The following is a 22,008-nucleotide window of genomic DNA, read 5'->3' on the forward strand; positions in this document are numbered from 1 at the left end:
CCCCAAACAGACCTGTCCTCTATCCCCCCAATGGTACCCCAAACTGACCTGTCCTCTGTCCCACCACTGGTACCCCAAACAGACCTGTCCTCTACCTCACCAATGGTACCCCAAATATACCTGTCCTCTACCTCCCCACTGGTACCCCAAACAGACCTGTCCTCCACCTCCCCACTGGTACCCCAAACAGACCTGTCCTATACCTTCCCACTGGTACCCCAAACAGACCTATCCTCTATCCCCCCACTGGTACCCCAAACAGACCTGTCCTCTATCCCTCCACTGGTACCCCAAACAGACCTGTCCTATTTCCCCCCACTGGTACCCCAAACAGATCTGTCCTCTATCCCCCCACTGGTACCCCAAACAGACCTGTCCTCTACCTCCCCACTGGTACCCCAAACAGACCTGTCCTCTACCTCCCCACTGGTACCCCAAACAGACCTGTCCTCTACCTCCCCACTGGTACCCCAAACAGACCTGTCCTCTATCCCCCCACTGGTACCCCAAACAGACCTGTCCTCTACCTCCCCACTGGTACCCCAAACAGACATGTCCTCTACCTTCCCACTGGTACCCCAAACAGACCTGTCCTCTATCCCCCCACTGGTACCCCAAACAGACTTGTCCTCTACCTACCCACTGGTGCCCCAAACAGACATGTCCTCTATCCCCCCACTTGTACCCCAAACAGACCTGTCCTCTACCTCCCCACTGGTACCCCAAACTGACCTGTCCTCTATCCCCCCACTGGTACCCCAAACAGACTTGTCCTCTATCCCCCAACTGGTACCACAAACAGACCTGTCCTCTTCCTTCCCTCTGGTACCCCAAACAGACCTGTCCTCTACCTCCCCACCTATACCCCAAACAGACCTGTTCTCTACCTCCCCACTGGTACCTCAAACAGACCTGTCCTCTACCTCCTCTCTTGTACCTCAAACAGAACTGTCCTCTACCTTCCCACTGGTACGACAAACAGACCTGACCTATACCTCCCCACTGGTACCCCAAACAAGCCTGTGTTCTACCTCCCTACTGTTGCCCCAAACAGACCTGTCCTCTACCTCACCACTGGTACCCCAAACAGACCTGTCCTCTATCCCCCCACTAGTACCCCAAACAGACCTGTCCTCTATCCCCCGACTGGTACCCCAATCTGTCCTCTACCTCTCCACTGGTACCCCAAACAGATCAGTCCTCTACCTCCCCACTGGTTCCCCAAACAGACCTGTCCTCTACCTCCCCACTGGTACCCCAAACAGACCTGTCCTCTATCCCCCCACTGGTACCCCAAACAGATCTGTCCTCTATCCCCCCACTGTTACACCAAACAGACCTGTCCTCTATCCCCCCACTTTTACCCCAAACAAACCTGTCCTCTATCCCCCCACTGGTACCGCAAACAGACCTGTCCTATTTCCCCCCACTGGTACCCCAAACAGGCCTGTCCTCTATCCCCCCACTGGTACCTTAAACATACCTGTCCTCTACCTCCCCACTGGTACCCCAAACAGACCTGTCCTCTACCTCCCCACTGGTACCCCAAACAGACCTGTCCTCTACCTCCCCACTGGTACCCCAAACAGACCTGTCCTCTATCCCCCCACTGGTACCCCAAACAGACATGTCCTCTATCCCCCCACTGGTACGCCCAACAGACCTGTCCTCTATCCCCCCACTTTTACCCCAAACAAACCTGTCCTCTATCCCCCCACTGGAACCGCAAACAGACCTGTCCTATTTCCCCCCACTGGTACCCCAAACAGACCTGTCCTCTATCCCACAACTGGTACCTCAAACAGACCTGTCCTCTACCTCCCCACTGGTACCCCAAACAGACCTGTCCTCTACCTCCCCAATGGTACCCCAACCAGACCTGTCCTCTACCTCCCCACTGGTACCCCAAACAGACCTTTCCTCTATATCCCCACTGGTACCCCAAACAGACCTGACATATACCTCCCCACTGGTACCCCAAACAAGTCTGTGCTCCACCTCCCTACTCTTGCCCCAAACAGACCTGTCCTCTACCTCACCACTGGTACCCCAAACAGACCTGTCCTCTATCTCCCCACTAGTACCCCAAACATACCTGTTCTCTATCCCCCGACTGGTACCCCAATCAGACCTGTCCTCTACCTCTCCACTGGTACCCCAAACAGATCTGTCCTCTACCTCCCCACTGGTTCCCCAAACAGACCTGTCCTCTACCTCCCCACTGGTACCCCAAACAGACCTGTCCTCTATCCCCCCACTGGTACCCCAAACACACCTGTCCTCTATCCCCCCCACTGGTACACCAAACAGACCTGTCCTCTATCCCCCCACTTTTACCCCAAACAAACATGTCCTCTATCCCCCCACTGGTACCGCAATCAGACCTGTCCTATTTCCCCCACTGGTACCCCAAACAGGCCTGTCCTCTATCCCCCCACTGGTACCCCAAACATACCTGTCATCTACCTCCCCACTGGTACCTCAAAGAGACATGTCCTCTACCTCCCCACTGCCACCCCAAACAGACCTGTCCTCTATCCCCCACTGGTACCCCAAACATACCTGTCCTCTATCCCCTCACTGGTACCCCAAAGAGACCTGTCCTATTTCCCCCCACTGGTACCCCAAACAGACCTGTCCTCTATCCACCCACTGGTACCCCAACATTGACCTGTCCTCTACGTCCCCACTGGTACCCCAAACAGACCTGTCCTCTATCCACCCACTGGTACCCCAAATAGACATGTCCTCTATCCACCCACTGGTACCCCAAACTGACATATCCTCTATCCCCCCACTGGTACCGCAAACAGACCTGTCCTATTTCCCCCCACTGGTACCCCAAACAGACCTATCCTCTATCCCCCCACTGGTACCCCAAACAGACCTGTCCTCTATCCCTCCACTGGTACCCCAAAAAGACCTGTCCTATTTCCCCCCACTGGTACCCCAAACAGACCTGTCCTCTATCCACCCACTGGTACCCCAACATTGACCTGTCCTCTACGTCCCCACTGGTACCCCAAACAGACCTGTCCTCTATCCACCCACTGGTACCCCAAATAGACATGTCCTCTATCCACCCACTGGTACCCCAAACTGACATATCCTCTATCCCCCCACTGGTACCGCAAACAGACCTGTCCTATTTCCCCCCACTGGTACCCCAAACATACCTGTCCTCTATCCCCCCATTGGTACCCCAAACAGACCTGTCCTCTACCTCTCCACTGGTATCCCAAACAGACCTGTCCTCTACCTCCCCACTTGTACCCCAAACAGACCTTTCCACTATCCCCCCACTGGTACCCCAAACATACCTGTCATCTACCTCCCCACTGGTACCCCAAACAGACCTGTCCTCTTCCTCCCCACTGGTACCCTAAACAGACCTGTCCTCTACCTCCCCACTGGTACCCCAAACAGACCTGTCATCTCTCCCCCCACTTGTAACCCAAACAAACCTGTCCTCTATCCCCTCACTGGTACACCACACAGACATGTCCTCTATCCACCCACTGGTACCCCAAAATTGACCTGTCCTCTACCTCCCCAATGGTACCCCAAACAGACATGTCCTCTACCTCTCCACTGGTACCCCAAACAGACCTGTACTCTACCTCCCCACTTGTACCCCTAACAGACCTGTACTCTACCTCCCCACTGGTACCTCAAACAGACCTGTCATCTACCTCCTCTCTTGTACCCCAAACAGAACTGTCCTCTACCTCACCACTGGTACCCCAAACAGACCTGTCCTCTATGCCCCCACTAGTACCCCAAACAGACCTGTCCTCTATCCCCCGACAGTACCCCAAACAGACCTGACCTCTATCCCCCCACTGGTACCCCAAACAGACCTGTCCTCTATCTCTCCACTGATACCCCAAACAGACCTGTCCTCTATCCCCCCATTGGTACCCCAAACAGACCTGTCCTCTACCTCCCCACTGGTACCCCAAACAGACCTGTCCTCTTCCTCCCCACTGGTACCCTAAACAGACCTGTCCTCTACCTCCCCACTGGTACCCCAAACAGACCTGTCCTCTACCTCCCCACTGGTACCCCAAACAGACCTGTCCTCTACCTCTCCACTGGTACCCCAAACAGATCTGTCCTCTACCTCCCCACTGGTTCCCCAAACAGACCTGTCCTCTACCTCCCCACTGGTACCCCAAACAGACCTGTCCTCTATCCCCCCACTGGTACCCCAAACACACCTGTCCTCTATCCCCCCACTGGTACACCAAACAGACCTGTCCTCTATCCCCCCACTTTTACCCCAAACAAACATGTCCTCTATCCCCCCACTGGTACCGCAATCAGACCTGTCCTATTTCCCCCACTGGTACCCCAAACAGGCCTGTCCTCTATCCCCCCACTGGTACCCCAAACATACCTGTCATCTACCTCCCCACTGGTACCTCAAAGAGACATGTCCTCTACCTCCCCACTGCCACCCCAAACAGACCTGTCCTCTATCCCCCACTGGTACCCCAAACATACCTGTCCTCTATCCCCTCACTGGTACCCCAAAGAGACCTGTCCTATTTCCCCCCACTGGTACCCCAAACAGACCTGTCCTCTATCCACCCACTGGTACCCCAACATTGACCTGTCCTCTACGTCCCCACTGGTACCCCAAACAGACCTGTCCTCTATCCACCCACTGGTACCCCAAATAGACATGTCCTCTATCCACCCACTGGTACCCCAAACTGACATATCCTCTATCCCCCCACTGGTACCGCAAACAGACCTGTCCTATTTCCCCCCACTGGTACCCCAAACATACCTGTCCTCTATCCCCCCATTGGTACCCCAAACAGACCTGTCCTCTACCTCTCCACTGGTATCCCAAACAGACCTGTCCTCTACCTCCCCACTGGTACCCAAACAGACCTGTCCTCTACCTCCCCACTGGTACCCCAAACAGACCTGTCCTCTATCCCCCCAATGGTACCCCAAACTGACCTGTCCTCTGTCCCACCACTGGTACCCCAAACAGACCTGTCCTCTACCTCACCAATGGTACCCCAAATATACCTGTCCTCTACCTCCCCACTGGTACCCCAAACAGACCTGTCCTCCACCTCCCCACTGGTACCCCAAACAGACCTGTCCTATACCTTCCCACTGGTACCCCAAACAGACCTATCCTCTATCCCCCCACTGGTACCCCAAACAGACCTGTCCTCTATCCCTCCACTGGTACCCCAAACAGACCTGTCCTATTTCCCCCCACTGGTACCCCAAACATATCTGTCCTCTATCCCCCCACTGGTACCCCAAACAGACCTGTCCTCTACCTCCCCACTGGTACCCCAAACAGACCTGTCCTCTACCTCCCCACTGGTACCCCAAACAGACCTGTCCTCTACCTCCCCACTGGTACCCCAAACAGACCTGTCCTCTATCCCCCCACTGGTACCCCAAACAGACCTGTCCTCTACCTCCCCACTGGTACCCCAAACAGACATGTCCTCTACCTTCCCACTGGTACCCCAAACAGACCTGTCCTCTATCCCCCCACTGGTACCCCAAACAGACTTGTCCTCTACCTACCCACTGGTGCCCCAAACAGACATGTCCTCTATCCCCCCACTTGTACCCCAAACAGACCTGTCCTCTACCTCCCCACTGGTACCCCAAACTGACCTGTCCTCTATCCCCCCACTGGTACCCCAAACAGACTTGTCCTCTATCCCCCAACTGGTACCACAAACAGACCTGTCCTCTTCCTTCCCTCTGGTACCCCAAACAGACCTGTCCTCTACCTCCCCACCTATACCCCAAACAGACCTGTTCTCTACCTCCCCACTGGTACCTCAAACAGACCTGTCCTCTACCTCCTCTCTTGTACCTCAAACAGAACTGTCCTCTACCTTCCCACTGGTACGACAAACAGACCTGACCTATACCTCCCCACTGGTACCCCAAACAAGCCTGTGTTCTACCTCCCTACTGTTGCCCCAAACAGACCTGTCCTCTACCTCACCACTGGTACCCCAAACAGACCTGTCCTCTATCCCCCCACTAGTACCCCAAACAGACCTGTCCTCTATCCCCCGACTGGTACCCCAATCTGTCCTCTACCTCTCCACTGGTACCCCAAACAGATCAGTCCTCTACCTCCCCACTGGTTCCCCAAACAGACCTGTCCTCTACCTCCCCACTGGTACCCCAAACAGACCTGTCCTCTATCCCCCCACTGGTACCCCAAACAGATCTGTCCTCTATCCCCCCACTGTTACACCAAACAGACCTGTCCTCTATCCCCCCACTTTTACCCCAAACAAACCTGTCCTCTATCCCCCCACTGGTACCGCAAACAGACCTGTCCTATTTCCCCCCACTGGTACCCCAAACAGGCCTGTCCTCTATCCCCCCACTGGTACCTTAAACATACCTGTCCTCTACCTCCCCACTGGTACCCCAAACAGACCTGTCCTCTACCTCCCCACTGGTACCCCAAACAGACCTGTCCTCTACCTCCCCACTGGTACCCCAAACAGACCTGTCCTCTATCCCCCCACTGGTACCCCAAACAGACATGTCCTCTATCCCCCCACTGGTACGCCCAACAGACCTGTCCTCTATCCCCCCACTTTTACCCCAAACAAACCTGTCCTCTATCCCCCCACTGGAACCGCAAACAGACCTGTCCTATTTCCCCCCACTGGTACCCCAAACAGACCTGTCCTCTATCCCACAACTGGTACCTCAAACAGACCTGTCCTCTACCTCCCCACTGGTACCCCAAACAGACCTGTCCTCTACCTCCCCAATGGTACCCCAACCAGACCTGTCCTCTACCTCCCCACTGGTACCCCAAACAGACCTTTCCTCTATATCCCCACTGGTACCCCAAACAGACCTGACATATACCTCCCCACTGGTACCCCAAACAAGTCTGTGCTCCACCTCCCTACTCTTGCCCCAAACAGACCTGTCCTCTACCTCACCACTGGTACCCCAAACAGACCTGTCCTCTATCTCCCCACTAGTACCCCAAACATACCTGTTCTCTATCCCCCGACTGGTACCCCAATCAGACCTGTCCTCTACCTCTCCACTGGTACCCCAAACAGATCTGTCCTCTACCTCCCCACTGGTTCCCCAAACAGACCTGTCCTCTACCTCCCCACTGGTACCCCAAACACACCTGTCCTCTATCCCCCCCACTGGTACACCAAACAGACCTGTCCTCTATCCCCCCACTTTTACCCCAAACAAACATGTCCTCTATCCCCCCACTGGTACCGCAATCAGACCTGTCCTATTTCCCCCACTGGTACCCCAAACAGGCCTGTCCTCTATCCCCCCACTGGTACCCCAAACATACCTGTCATCTACCTCCCCACTGGTACCTCAAAGAGACATGTCCTCTACCTCCCCACTGCCACCCCAAACAGACCTGTCCTCTATCCCCCACTGGTACCCCAAACATACCTGTCCTCTATCCCCTCACTGGTACCCCAAAGAGACCTGTCCTATTTCCCCCCACTGGTACCCCAAACAGACCTGTCCTCTATCCACCCACTGGTACCCCAACATTGACCTGTCCTCTACGTCCCCACTGGTACCCCAAACAGACCTGTCCTCTATCCACCCACTGGTACCCCAAATAGACATGTCCTCTATCCAACCACTGGTACCCCAAACTGACATATCCTCTATCCCCCCACTGGTACCGCAAACAGACCTGTCCTATTTCCCCCCACTGGTACCCCAAACAGACCTATCCTCTATCCCCCCACTGGTACCCCAAACAGACCTGTCCTCTATCCCTCCACTGGTACCCCAAAGAGACCTGTCCTATTTCCCCCCACTGGTACCCCAAACAGACCTGTCCTCTATCCACCCACTGGTACCCCAACATTGACCTGTCCTCTACGTCCCCACTGGTACCCCAAACAGACCTGTCCTCTATCCACCCACTGGTACCCCAAATAGACATGTCCTCGATCCACCCACTGGTACCCCAAACTGACATATCCTCTATCCCCCCACTGGTACCGCAAACAGACCTGTCCTATTTCCCCCCACTGGTACCCCAAACATACCTGTCCTCTATCCCCCCATTGGTACCCCAAACAGACCTGTCCTCTACCTCTCCACTGGTATCCCAAACAGACCTGTCCTCTACCTCCCCACTGGTACCCCAAACAGACCTTTCCACTATCCCCCCACTGGTACCCCAAACATACCTGTCATCTACCTCCCCACTGGTACCCCAAACAGACCTGTCCTCTTCCTCCCCACTGGTACCCTAAACAGACCTGTCCTCTACCTCCCCACTGGTACCCCAAACAGACCTGTCATCTCTCCCCCCACTTGTAACCCAAACAAACCTGTCCTCTATCCCCTCACTGGTACACCACACAGACATGTCCTCTATCCACCCACTGGTACCCCAAAATTGACCTGTCCTCTACCTCCCCAATGGTACCCCAAACAGACATGTCCTCTACCTCTCCACTGGTACCCCAAACAGACCTGTACTCTACCTCCCCACTTGTACCCCTAACAGACCTGTACTCTACCTCCCCACTGGTACCTCAAACAGACCTGTCATCTACCTCCTCTCTTGTACCCCAAACAGAACTGTCCTCTACCTCACCACTGGTACCCCAAACAGACCTGTCCTCTATCCCCCCACTAGTACCCCAAACATACCTGTCCTCTGTCCCCCGACAGTACCCCAAACAGACCTGACCTCTATCCCCCCACTGGTACCCCAAACAGACCTGTCCTCTATCTCTCCACTGGTACCCCAAACAGACCTGTCCTCTATCCCCCCATTGGTACCCCAAACAGACCTGTCCTCTACCTCCCCACTTGTACCCCAAACAGACCTGTCCTCTTCCTCCCCACTGGTACCCTAAACAGACCTGTCCTCTACCTCCCCACTGGTACCCCAAACAGACCTGTCCTCTACCTCCCCACTGGTACCCCAAACAGACCTGTCCTCTACCTCTCCACTGGTACCCCAAACAGATCTGTCCTCTACCTCCCCACTGGTTCCCCAAACAGACCTGTCCTCTACCTCCCCACTGGTACCCCAAACAGACCTGTCCTCTATCCCCCCACTGGTACCCCAAACACACCTGTCCTCTATCCCCCCACTGGTACACCAAACAGACCTGTCCTCTATCCCCCCACTTTTACCCCAAACAAACATGTCCTCTATCCCCCCACTGGTACCGCAATCAGACCTGTCCTATTTCCCCCACTGGTACCCCAAACAGGCCTGTCCTCTATCCCCCCACTGGTACCCCAAACATACCTGTCATCTACCTCCCCACTGGTACCTCAAAGAGACATGTCCTCTACCTCCCCACTGCCACCCCAAACAGACCTGTCCTCTATCCCCCACTGGTACCCCAAACATACCTGTCCTCTATCCCCTCACTGGTACCCCAAAGAGACCTGTCCTATTTCCCCCCACTGGTACCCCAAACAGACCTGTCCTCTATCCACCCACTGGTACCCCAACATTGACCTGTCCTCTACGTCCCCACTGGTACCCCAAACAGACCTGTCCTCTATCCACTCACTGGTACCCCAAATAGACATGTCCTCTATCCACCCACTGGTACCCCAAACTGACATATCCTCTATCCCCCCACTGGTACCGCAAACAGACCTGTCCTATTTCCCCCCACTGGTACCCCAAACATACCTGTCCTTTATCCCCCCATTGGTACCCCAAACAGACCTGTCCTCTACCTCTCCACTGGTATCCCAAACAGACCTGTCCTCTACCTCCCCACTGGTACCCCAAACAGACCTTTCCACTATCCCCCCACTGGTACCCCAAACATACCTGTCATCTACCTCCCCACTGGTACCCCAAACAGACCTGTCCTCTTCCTCCCCACTGGTACCCTAAACAGACCTGTCCTCTACCTCCCCACTGGTACCCCAAACAGACCTGTCATCTCTCCCCCCACTTGTAACCCAAACAAACCTGTCCTCTATCCCCTCACTGGTACACCACACAGACATGTCCTCTATCCACCCACTGGTACCCCAAAATTGACCTGTCCTCTACCTCCCCAATGGTACCCCAAACAGACATGTCCTCTACCTCTCCACTGGTACCCCAAACAGACCTGTACTCTACCTCCCCACTTGTACCCCTAACAGACCTGTTCTCTACCTCCCCACTGGTACCCCAAACAGACCTGTCCTCTATCCCCCCACTAGTACCCCAAACAGACCTGTCGTCTATCCCCCGACAGTACCCCAAACAGACCTGACCTCTATCCCCCCACTGGTACCCCAAACAGACCTGTCCTCTATCTCTCCACTGGTACCCCAAACAGACCTGTCCTCTATCCCCCCATTGGTACCCCAAACAGACCTGTCCTCTACCTCCCCACTGGTACCCCAAACAGACCTGTCCTCTTCCTCCCCACTGGTACCCTAAACAGACCTGTCCTCTACCTCCCCACTGGTACCCCAAACAGACCTGTCCTCTACCTCCCCACTGGTACCCCAAACAGACCTGTCCTCTACCTCTCCACTGGTACCCCAAACAGATCTGTCCTCTACCTCCCCACTGGTTCCCCAAACAGACCTGTCCTCTACCTCCCCACTGGTACCCCAAACAGACCTGTCCTCTATCCCCCCACTGGTACCCCAAACACACCTGTCCTCTATCCCCCCACTGGTACACCAAACAGACCTGTCCTCTATCCCCCCACTTTTACCCCAAACAAACATGTCCTCTATCCCCCCACTGGTACCGCAATCAGACCTGTCCTATTTCCCCCACTGGTACCCCAAACAGGCCTGTCCTCTATCCCCCCACTGGTACCCCAAACATACCTGTCATCTACCTCCCCACTGGTACCTCAAAGAGACATGTCCTCTACCTCCCCACTGCCACCCCAAACAGACCTGTCCTCTATCCCCCACTGGTACCCCAAACATACCTGTCCTCTATCCCCTCACTGGTACCCCAAAGAGACCTGTCCTATTTCCCCCCACTGGTACCCCAAACAGACCTGTCCTCTATCCACCCACTGGTACCCCAACATTGACCTGTCCTCTACGTCCCCACTGGTACCCCAAACAGACCTGTCCTCTATCCACCCACTGGTACCCCAAATAGACATGTCCTCTATCCACCCACTGGTACCCCAAACTGACATATCCTCTATCCCCCCACTGGTACCGCAAAGAGACCTGTCCTATTTCCCCCCACTGGTACCCCAAACATACCTGTCCTCTATCCCCCCATTGGTACCCCAAACAGACCTGTCCTCTACCTCTCCACTGGTATCCCAAACAGACCTGTCCTCTACCTCCCCACTGGTACCCCAAACAGACCTTTCCACTATCCCCCCACTGGTACCCCAAACATACCTGTCATCTACCTCCCCACTGGTACCCCAAACAGACCTGTCCTCTTCCTCCCCACTGGTACCCTAAACAGACCTGTCCTCTACCTCCCCACTGGTACCCCAAACAGACCTGTCATCTCTCCCCCCACTTGTAACCCAAACAAACCTGTCCTCTATCCCCTCACTGGTACACCACACAGACATGTCCTCTATCCACCCACTGGTACCCCAAAATTGACCTGTCCTCTACCTCCCCAATGGTACCCCAAACAGACATGTCCTCTACCTCTCCACTGGTACCCCAAACAGACCTGTACTCTACCTCCCCACTTGTACCCCTAACAGACCTGTTCTCTACCTCCCCACTGGTACCTCAAACAGACCTGTCATCTACCTCCTCTCTTGTACCCCAAACAGAACTGTCCTCTACCTCACCACTGGTACCCCAAACAGACCTGTCCTCTATCCCCCCACTAGTACCCCAAACAGACCTGTCCTCTATCCCCCGACAGTACCCCAAACAGACCTGACCTCTATCCCCCCACTGGTACCCCAAACAGACCTGTCCTCTATCTCTCCACTGGTACCCCAAACAGACCTGTCCTTTATCCCCCCACTAGTACCCTAAACAGACCTGTCCTCTACCTCCCTACTGGTACCCCAAACATACCTGTCCTCTTTCCCGCCACTGGTATCCCAAAAAGACCTGTCCTCTACCTCTCCACTGGTACCCAAAACAGACCTGTCCTCTACCTCCCCACTGGTACCCCAAACAGACCTGTCCTCTATCCCCCCACTGGTACCCAAAACAGACCTGTCCTCTATCCCCCCACTGGTACCCCAAACCAACCTGTCCTCTACCTCCCTACTGGTACCCAAAACAGACCTGTCCTCTACCTCCCCACTGCTATCCCAAACAGACATGTGCTCTATCCCCCACTGGTACCCCAAACATAGCTGTCCTCTACCTCCCCACTGGTACCCCAAACAGACCTGTCCTCTATCCCCCCACTGGTACCCCAAACAGACCTGTCCTATTTCCACCACTGGTACCCCAAACAGACCTGTCTTCTACCTCCCCACTGGTACCCCAAACAGACCTGTCCTCTATCCACCCACTGGTACCCCAAACAGACCTGTCCTCTATCCCCCCACTGGTACCCCAAACAGACCTGTCCTCTTCCTCCCCACTGGTACCCTAAACAGACCTGTCCTCTACCTCCCCACTGGTACCCCAAACAGACCTGTCATCTCTCCCCCCAATGGTACCCCAAACAAACCTGTCCTCTATCCCCTCACTGGTACCCCAAACAGACATGTCCTCTATCCACCCACTGGTACCCCAAAATTGACCTGTCCTCTACCTCCCCACTGGTACCCCAAACAGACATGTCCTCTATCCCCCCACTTGTACCGCAAACAGACCTGTCCTATTTCCCCCCACTGGTACCCCAAACAGACCTGTCCTCTATCCCCCCATTGGTACCCCAAACAGACCTGTACTCTACCTCCCCACTGGTACCCCAAACAGACCTGTCCTCTATCCCCCCACTGGTACCCCAAACACACCTGTCCTCTATCCCCCCACTGGTACACCAAACAGACCTGTCCTCTATCCCCCCACTTTTACCCCAAACAATTATGTGCTCTATCCCCCCACTGGTACCGCAATCAGACCTGTCCTATTTCCCCCACTGGTACCCCAAACAGGCCTGTCCTCTATCCCCCCACTGGTACCCCAAACATACCTGTCATCTACCTCCCCACTGGTACCTCAAAGAGACATGTCCTCTACCTCCCCACTGCCACCCCAAACAGACCTGTCCTCTATCCCCCTCTGGTACCCCAAACATACCTTTCCTCTATCCCCTCACTGGTACCCCAAAGAGACCTGTCCTATTTCCCCCCACTGGTACCCCAAACAGACCTGTCCTCTATCCACCCACTGGTACCCCAACATTGACCTGTCCTCTACGTCCCCACTGGTACCCCAAACAGACCTGTCCTCCATCCACCCACTGGTACCCCAAATAGACATGTCCTCTATCCACCCACTGGTACCCCAAACTGACATATCCTCTATCCCCCCACTGGTACCGCAAACAGACCTGTCCTATTTCCCCCCACTGGTACCCCAAACATACCTGTCCTCTATCCCCCCATTGGTACCCCAAACAGACCTGTCCTCTACCTCCCCACTGGTACCCCAAACAGACCTGTCCTCTTCCTCCCCACTGGTACCCTAAACAGACCTGTCCTCTACCTCCCCACTGGTACCCCAAACAGACCTGTCCTCTACCTCCCCACTGGTACCCCAAACAGACCTGTCCTCTACCTCCCCACTGGTACCCCAAACAGACCTGTCCTCTATCCCCCCACTGGTACCCCAAACAGACCTGTCCTCTATCCCCCCACTGGTACGCCCAACAGACCTGTCCTCTATCCCCCCACTTTTACCCCAAACAAACCTGTCCTCTATCCCCCCACTGGAACCGCAAACAGACCTGTCCTATTTCCCCCCACTGGTACCCCAAACAGGCCTGTCCTCTATCCCACAACTGGTACCTCAAACAGACCTGTCCTCTACCTCCCCACTGGTACCCCAAACAGACCTGTCCTCTACCTCCCCACTGGTACCCCAACCAGACCTGTCCTCTACCTCCCCACTGGTACCCCAAACAGACCTTTCCTCTATATCCCCACTGGTACCCCAAACAGACCTGACCTATACCTCCCCACTGGTACCCCAAACAAGTCTGTGCTCCACCTCCCTACTGTTGCCCCAAACAGACCTGTCCTCTACCTCACCACTGGTACCCCAAACAGACCTGTCCTCTATCTCCCCACTAGTACCCCAAACAGACCTGTTCTCTATCCCCCGACTGGTACCCCAATCAGACCTGTCCTCTACCTCTCCACTGGTACCCCAAACAGATCTGTCCTCGACCTCCCCACTGGTTCCCCAAACAGACCTGTCCTCTACCTCCCCACTGGTACCCCAAACAGACCTGTCCTCTATCCCCCCACTGGTACCCCAAACACACCTGTCCTCTATCCCCCCACTGGTACACCAAACAGACCTGTCCTCTATCCCCCCACTTGTACCGCAAACAGACCTGTCCTATTTCCCCCCACTGGTACCCCAAACAGACCTGTCCTCTATCCCCCCATTGGTACCCCAAACAGACCTGTACTCTACCTCCCCACTGGTACCCCAAACAGACCTGTCCTCTATCCCCCCACTGGTACCCCAAACACACCTGTCCTCTATCCCCCCACTGGTACACCAAACAGACCTGTCCTCTATCCCCCCACTTTTACCCCAAACAAACATGTCCTCTATCCCCCCACTGGTACCGCAATCAGACCTGTCCTATTTCCCCCACTGGTACCCCAAACAGGCCTGTCCTCTATCCCCCCACTGGTACCCCAAACATACCTGTCATCTACCTCCCCACTGGTACCTCAAAGAGACATGTCCTCTACCTCCCCACTGCCACCCCAAACAGACCTGTCCTCTATCCCCCACTGGTACCCCAAACATACCTGTCCTCTATCCCCTCACTGGGACCCCAAAGAGACCTGTCCTATTTCCCCCCACTGGTACCCCAAACAGACCTGTCCTCTATCCACCCACTGGTACCCCAACATTGACCTGTCCTCTACGTCCCCACTGGTACCCCAAACAGACCTGTCCTCCATCCACCCACTGGTACCCCAAATAGACATGTCCTCTATCCACCCACTGGTACCCCAAACTGACATATCCTCTATCCCCCCACTGGTACCGCAAACAGACCTGTCCTATTTCCCCCCACTGGTACCCCAAACATACCTGTCCTCTATCCCCCCATTGGTACCCCAAACAGACCTGTCCTCTACCTCCCCACTGGTACCCCAAACAGACCTGTCCTCTTCCTCCCCACTGGTACCCTAAACAGACCTGTCCTCTACCTCCCCACTGGTACCCCAAACAGACCTGTCCTCTACCTCCCCACTGGTACCCCAAACAGACCTGTCCTCTACCTCCCCACTGGTACCCCAAACAGACCTGTCCTCTATCCCCCCACTGGTACCCCAAACAGACCTGTCCTCTATCCCCCCACTGGTACGCCCAACAGACCTGTCCTCTATCCCCCCACTTTTACCCCAAACAAACCTGTCCTCTATCCCCCCACTGGAACCGCAAACAGACCTGTCCTATTTCCCCCCACTGGTACCCCAAACAGGCCTGTCCTCTATCCCACAACTGGTACCTCAAACAGACCTGTCCTCTACCTCCCCACTGGTACCCCAAACAGACCTGTCCTCTATCCACCCACTGGTACCCCAACATTGACCTGTCCTCTACGTCCCCACTGGTACCCCAAACAGACCTGTCCTCTATCCACCCACTGGTACCCCAAATAGACATGTCCTCTATCCACCCACTGGTACCCCAAACTGACATATCCTCTATCCCCCCACTGGTACCGCAAACAGACCTGTCCTATTTCCCCCCACTGGTACCCCAAACATACCTGTCCTCTATCCCCCCATTGGTACCCCAAACAGACCTGTCCTCTACCTCCCCACTGGTACCCCAAACAGACCTGTCCTCTTCCTCCCCACTGGTACCCTAAACAGACCTGTCCTCTACCTCCCCACTGGTACCCCAAACAGACCTGTCCTCTACCTCCCCACTGGTACCCCAAACAGACCTGTCCTCTACCTCCCCACTGGTACCCCAAACAGACCTGTCCTCTATCCCCCCACTGGTACCCCAAACAGACCTGTCCTCTATCCCCCCACTGGTACGCCCAACAGACCTGTCCTCTATCCCCCCACTTTTACCCCAAACAAACCTGTCCTCTATCCCCCCACTGGAACCGCAAACAGACCTGTCCTATTTCCCCCCACTGGTACCCCAAACAGGCCTGTCCTCTATCCCACAACTGGTACCTCAAACAGACCTGTCCTCTACCTCCCCACTGGTACCCCAAACAGACCTGTCCTCTACCTCCCCACTGGTACCCCAACCAGACCTGTCCTCTACCTCCCCACTGGTACCCCAAACAGACCTTTCCTCTATATCCCCACTGGTACCCCAAACAGACCTGACCTATACCTCCCCAATGGTACCCCAAACAAGTCTGTGCTCCACCTCCCTACTGTTGCCCCAAACAGACCTGTCCTCTACCTCACCACTGGTACCCCAAACAGACCTGTCCTCTATCTCCCCACTAGTACCCCAAACAGACCTGTTCTCTATCCCCCGACTGGTACCCCAATCAGACCTGTCCTCTACCTCTCCACTGGTACCCCAAACAGATCTGTCCTCGACCTCCCCACTGGTTCCCCAAACAGACCTGTCCTCTACCTCCCCACTGGTACCCCAAACAGACCTGTCCTCTATCCCCCCACTGGTACCCCAAACACACATGTCCTCTATCCCCCCACTGGTACACCAAACAGACCTGTCCTCTATCCCCCCCACTTTTACCCCAAACAAACATGTCCTCTTTCCCCCCACTGGTACCGCAATCAGACATGTCCTATTTCCCCCACTGGTACCCCAAACAGGCCTGTCCTCTATCCCCCCACTGGTACCCCAAACATACCTGTCATCTACCTCCCCACTGGTACCTCAAAGAGACATGTCCTCTACCTCCCCACTGCCACCCCAAACAGACCTGTCCTCTATCCCCCACTGGTACCCCAAACATACCTGTCCTCTATCCCCTCACTGGTACCCCAAAGAGACCTGTCCTATTTCCCCCCACTGGTACCCCAAACAGACCTGTCCTCTATCCACCCACTGGTACCCCAACATTGACCTGTCCTCTACGTCCCCACTGGTACCCCAAACAGACCTGTCCTCTATCCACCCACTGGTACCCCAAATAGACATGTCCTCTATCCACCCACTGGTACCCCAAACTGACATATCCTCTATCCCCCCACTGGTACCGCAAAGAGACCTGTCCTATTTCCCCCCACTGGTACCCCAAACATACCTGTCCTCTATCCCCCCATTGGTACCCCAAACAGACCTGTCCTCTACCTCTCCACTGGTATCCCAAACAGACCTGTCCTCTACCTCCCCACTGGTACCCCAAACAGACCTTTCCACTATCCCCCCACTGGTACCCCAAACATACCTGTCATCTACCTCCCCACTGGTACCCCAAACAGACCTGTCCTCTACCTCCCCACTGGTACCCCAAACAGACCTGTCATCTCTCCCCCCACTTGTAACCCAAACAAACCTGTCCTCTATCCCCTCACTGGTACACCACACAGACATGTCCTCTATCCACCCACTGGTACCCCAAAATTGACCTGTCCTCTACCTCCCCAATGGTACCCCAAACAGACCTGTACTCTACCTCCCCACTGGTACCTCAAACAGACCTGTCATCTACCTCCTCTCTTGTACCCCAAACAGAACTGTCCTCTACCTCACCACTGGTACCCCAAACAGACCTGACCTCTATCCCCCCACTGGTACCCCAAACAGACCTGTCCTCTATCTCTCCACTGGTACCCCAAACAGACCTGTCCTTTATCCCCCCACTAGTACCCTAAACAGACCTGTCCTCTACCTCCCTACTGGTACCCCAAACATACCTGTCCTCTTTCCCGCCACTGGTACCCCAAAAAGACCTGTCCTCTACCTCTCCACTGGTACCCCAAACAGACCTGTCCTCTACCTCCCCACTGGTACCCCAAACAGACCTGTCCTCTATCCCCCCACTGGTACCCAAAACAGACCTGTCCTCTATCCCCCCACTGGTACCCCAAACCAACCTGTCCTCTACCTCCCTACTGGTACCCAAAACAGACCTGTCCTCTACCTCCCCACTGCTATCCCAAACAGACATGTGCTCTATCCCCCACTGGTACCCCAAACATACCTGTCCTCTATTCCCCCACTGGTACCCCAAACATACCTGTCCTCTGCCTCCCCACTGGTACCCAAAACAGACCTGTCCTCTACCTCCCCACTGCTATCCCAAACAGACCTGTCCTCTATCCCCCACTGGTACCCCAAACATACCTGTCCTCTACCTCCCCACTGGTACCCCAAACAGACCTGTCCTCTATCCCCCCACTGGTACCCCAAACAGACCTGTCCTATTTCCCCCCACTGGTACCCTAAACAGACCTGTCCTCTACCTCCCCACTGGTACCCCAAACAGACCTGTCATCTCTCCCCCCAATGGTACCCCAAACAAACCTGTCCTCTATCCCCTCACTGGTACCCCAAACAGACATGTCCTCTATCCACCCACTGGTACCCCAAAATTGACCTGTCCTCTACCTCCCCACTGGTACCCCAAACAGACATGTCCTCTATCCCCCCACTTGTACCGCAAACAGACCTGTCCTATTTCCCCCCACTGGTACCCCAAACAGACCTGTCCTCTATCCCCCCATTGGTACCCCAAACAGACCTGTACTCTACCTCCCCACTGGTACCCCAAACAGACCTGTTCTCTACCTCCCCACTGGTACCTCAAACAGACCTGTCATCTACCTCCTCTCTTGTACCCCAAATAGAACTGTCCTCTACCTCACCACTGGTACCCCAAACAGACCTGTCCTCTATCCCCCCATTAGTACCCCAAACAGACCTGTCCTCTATCCCCTCACTGGTACCCCAAACAGACCTGACCTCTATCCCCCCACTGGTACCCCAAACAGACCTGTCCTCTACCTCTCCACTGGTACCCCAAACAGACCTGTCCTTTATCCCCCCACTGGTACCCCAAACAGACCTGTCCTCTACCTCCCTACTGGTACCCCAAACATACCTGTCCTCTTTCCCGCCACTGGTACCCCAAAAATACCTGTCCTTCCTCTACCTCTCCACTGGTACCCCAAACAGACCTGTCCTCTACCTCCCCACTGGTACCCCAAACAGACCTGTCCTCTATCCCCCCACTGGTACCCCAAACAGACCTGTCCTCTATCCCCCCACTGGTACCCCAAACATAGCTGTCCTCTACCTCCCCACTGGTACCCCAAACAGACCTGTCCTCTATCCCCCCACTGGTACCCCAAACAGACCTGTCCTCTATCCCCCCACTGGTACCCCAAACAGACCTGTCCTATTTCCCCCCACTGGTACCCCAAACAGACCTGTCCTCTATCTCTGGCATCCTGTGTCTGTCTGTCTCTGTGAAGCTGGGCACTGGCCTGTGTCAGTTGTGTTCTGAACTAAACCAAGTTTAGGACCAGGTTTTGTCCCAGGAGTTTGGTGTGTCTGTCTGTTTGTGTGTCAATGTGTACATGTGTGTGCGTGCATGAATGTGTCTGTGTGTGTGTGTGTGCATGTGTGTACCTATGCATGCATGAGTCTGTATGTGTGTGTGTGTGTGTGTGTGACTAACTTGTCTCTACCGTCTCCCATCAGGTTGAGTTAGAGAACATGGAGGCGACCCAGGGCATGTCTTCAGAGACGGCAGTGTCCTTCCTGTCTCGGCTCATGGCCATGGTTGATGTTCTGGTGTTCGCCAGCTCTCTCAACTTCTCTGAGATAGAGGCTGAGAAGAACATGTCCTCTGGAGGGCTGATGAGACAGTGTCTACGACTGGGTGAGAGAGCGAGAGACTGTGTGTGTATAGACTGAAAATATCATATCCTCTGGGGGCCTGATGAGACAGTGTATGGCTGGGAAAGAGAGAGAGAGAGAGAGAGAGAGAGAGAGAGAGAGCGAGCGCACTACATTGCTGCCTGCCATAAGATGAGGGACAGTGTCTGACAGACCAACCAACCTGCACATGCCCTCTATGCTTATTGTTATTGTTATTGTTCAATGGTTATTTTGACCCTTGGTTATTGTTGTTACTGTTGTCCCGTTGAGAATATTGATTATTATTATTTTAATGATGTGTAATAATGTAAATCTCCAAAGTAAGCTTTGGCAATATGTACATTGTTACGTCATGACAAAAAAGCAAATTGAATTGAATTGAATTGAATTGAGAGAGAGAGAGAGAGAGAGAGAGAGAGAGAGAGAGAGCGAGAGAGAGAGAGCGAGAGAGAGAGAGAGAGAGAGAGAGAGAGAGAGAGAGAGTGTGAGAGAGAGAGAGAGAGAATGTGTGTAGAGACTGAAAAGAACATGAAGCTCTGTCTCCTGCATTGCACTTTAAACGATTGTTAAAATAAAAAAAACTATCTCCCTCCCTCCCCCAGTATGTTGTGTAGCAGTGAGGAACTGTCTAGAGTGTAGACAGAGACAGAGAGATAGAGGGTGTCTCTCCAAGTCTAACCTGCCCAGCAGCAAGTCGCAGGACAGCCTACAGAGCTCTGCTGCAGCCAGCAAGGTAACACACAGAGATATTTCACACAAATGTGAGTGTTAGGTATAGGAGTATGTACGATGTGTCAAGACAGGCACTGTTATATGGGATGATAAATAACATTGTGGCTGCTAGTCTTGCCTGTAGCTGCTACAAGTTAGCTAGTCTTGCCTGTAGCTGCTACAAGTTAGCTAGTCTTGGCTGTAGCTGCTACAAGTTAGCTAGTCTTGCCTGTAGCTGCTACACGTTAGCTAGTCTTGGCTGTAACTGCTACAAGTTAGCTAGTCTTGGCTGTAGCTGCTACAAGTTGGCTAGTCTTGGCATATGCATTAAACAGAATATGTGTGTGTGTATGTCACAGTTTGTGTGTGTCAGTGTGTTTAACCTAAGTGTGTATGTATATTGTCCTCTTCAGGACCCAGACAGACTTCTACAGGACGTTGACATCAACCGCCTTAGAGCAGTCGTCTTCAGAGACGTGGTGAGCGTGTGCAACATCTTGACCTCACCAGTGTGTATGTGTATAACATGTGGGTGTGTGCACAGTTTGTGTGTTTTTAACGTGTGTATGTTTTTAACGTGTGTGTAACCATATCTGTCTCCAGGATGACAGTAAGCAGGCTCAGTTCCTGGCCCTAGCAGTGGTCTACTTCATATCTGTCCTCATGGTGTCAAAGTACCGGGACATCCTGGAACCACAGAGAGAGATTGGCAGGTCAAGCAGCCTATCAGGGAGGAGCATCCGCCACGAGATCAACTCCCCCACTAGCACAGGTAGACAAACCCGGTGTCACACTGTTTTCTGTCCCTCTTGTGTCACGCAATTATGTCCCCCATAGGGATAGGGACTTGAAATAATTTCAAGATTCTAATAGTATCATACATTTTTGTTGGATATCCGGATATTCTAAAGACATGTTTTTTTTCTCCGTAACTTGTAGCAGCTAGAGCCAAGACTAGCTAACTTGTAGCAGCTACATCCAAGACTAGCTAACTTGTAGCAGCTACAGCCAAGACTAGCTAACTTGTAGCAGCTACATCCAAGACTAGCTAACTTGTAGCAGCTACAGCCAAGACTAGCTAACTTGTAGCAGCTAGAGTCAAGACTAGCTAACTTGTAGCAGCTACAGCCAAGACTAGCTAACTTGTAGCAGCTACAGCCAAGACTAGCTAACTTGTAGCAGCTACAGCCAAGACTAGCTAACTTGTAGCAGCTACATCCAAGACTAGCTAACTTGTAGCAGCTACAGCCAAGACTAGCTAACTTGTAGCAGCTACATCCAAAACGAGCTAACTTGTAGCAGCTACAGCCAAGACTAGCTAACTTGTAGCAGCTACAGCCAAGACTAGCTAACTTGTAGCAGCTA

At 54.0% G+C, this 22,008-nt stretch overlaps 1 protein-coding gene across 1 annotated transcript in view; it reads left to right on the forward strand.

The window, feature by feature from the left end:
- The window catches only part of LOC311115681 (neurobeachin-like), a gene marked incomplete at both ends in the record, with an annotated part of 76,873 nt that overhangs the window by 21,656 nt on the left and 33,209 nt on the right, over nucleotides 1-22,008 (forward strand). The window contains 4 exon segments of the mRNA XM_084190838.1: nucleotides 19,753-19,933; nucleotides 20,535-20,665; nucleotides 21,057-21,122; nucleotides 21,247-21,415. Coding sequence (XP_084046964.1) covers nucleotides 19,753-19,933; nucleotides 20,535-20,665; nucleotides 21,057-21,122; nucleotides 21,247-21,415 — 547 coding nt within the window.

Source organism: Coregonus lavaretus (assembly GCF_964263955.1).
Source record: "Coregonus lavaretus genome assembly, contig: HAP1_SCAFFOLD_2568, whole genome shotgun sequence".
Taxonomy (NCBI): Eukaryota; Metazoa; Chordata; class Actinopteri; order Salmoniformes; family Salmonidae; genus Coregonus; species Coregonus lavaretus.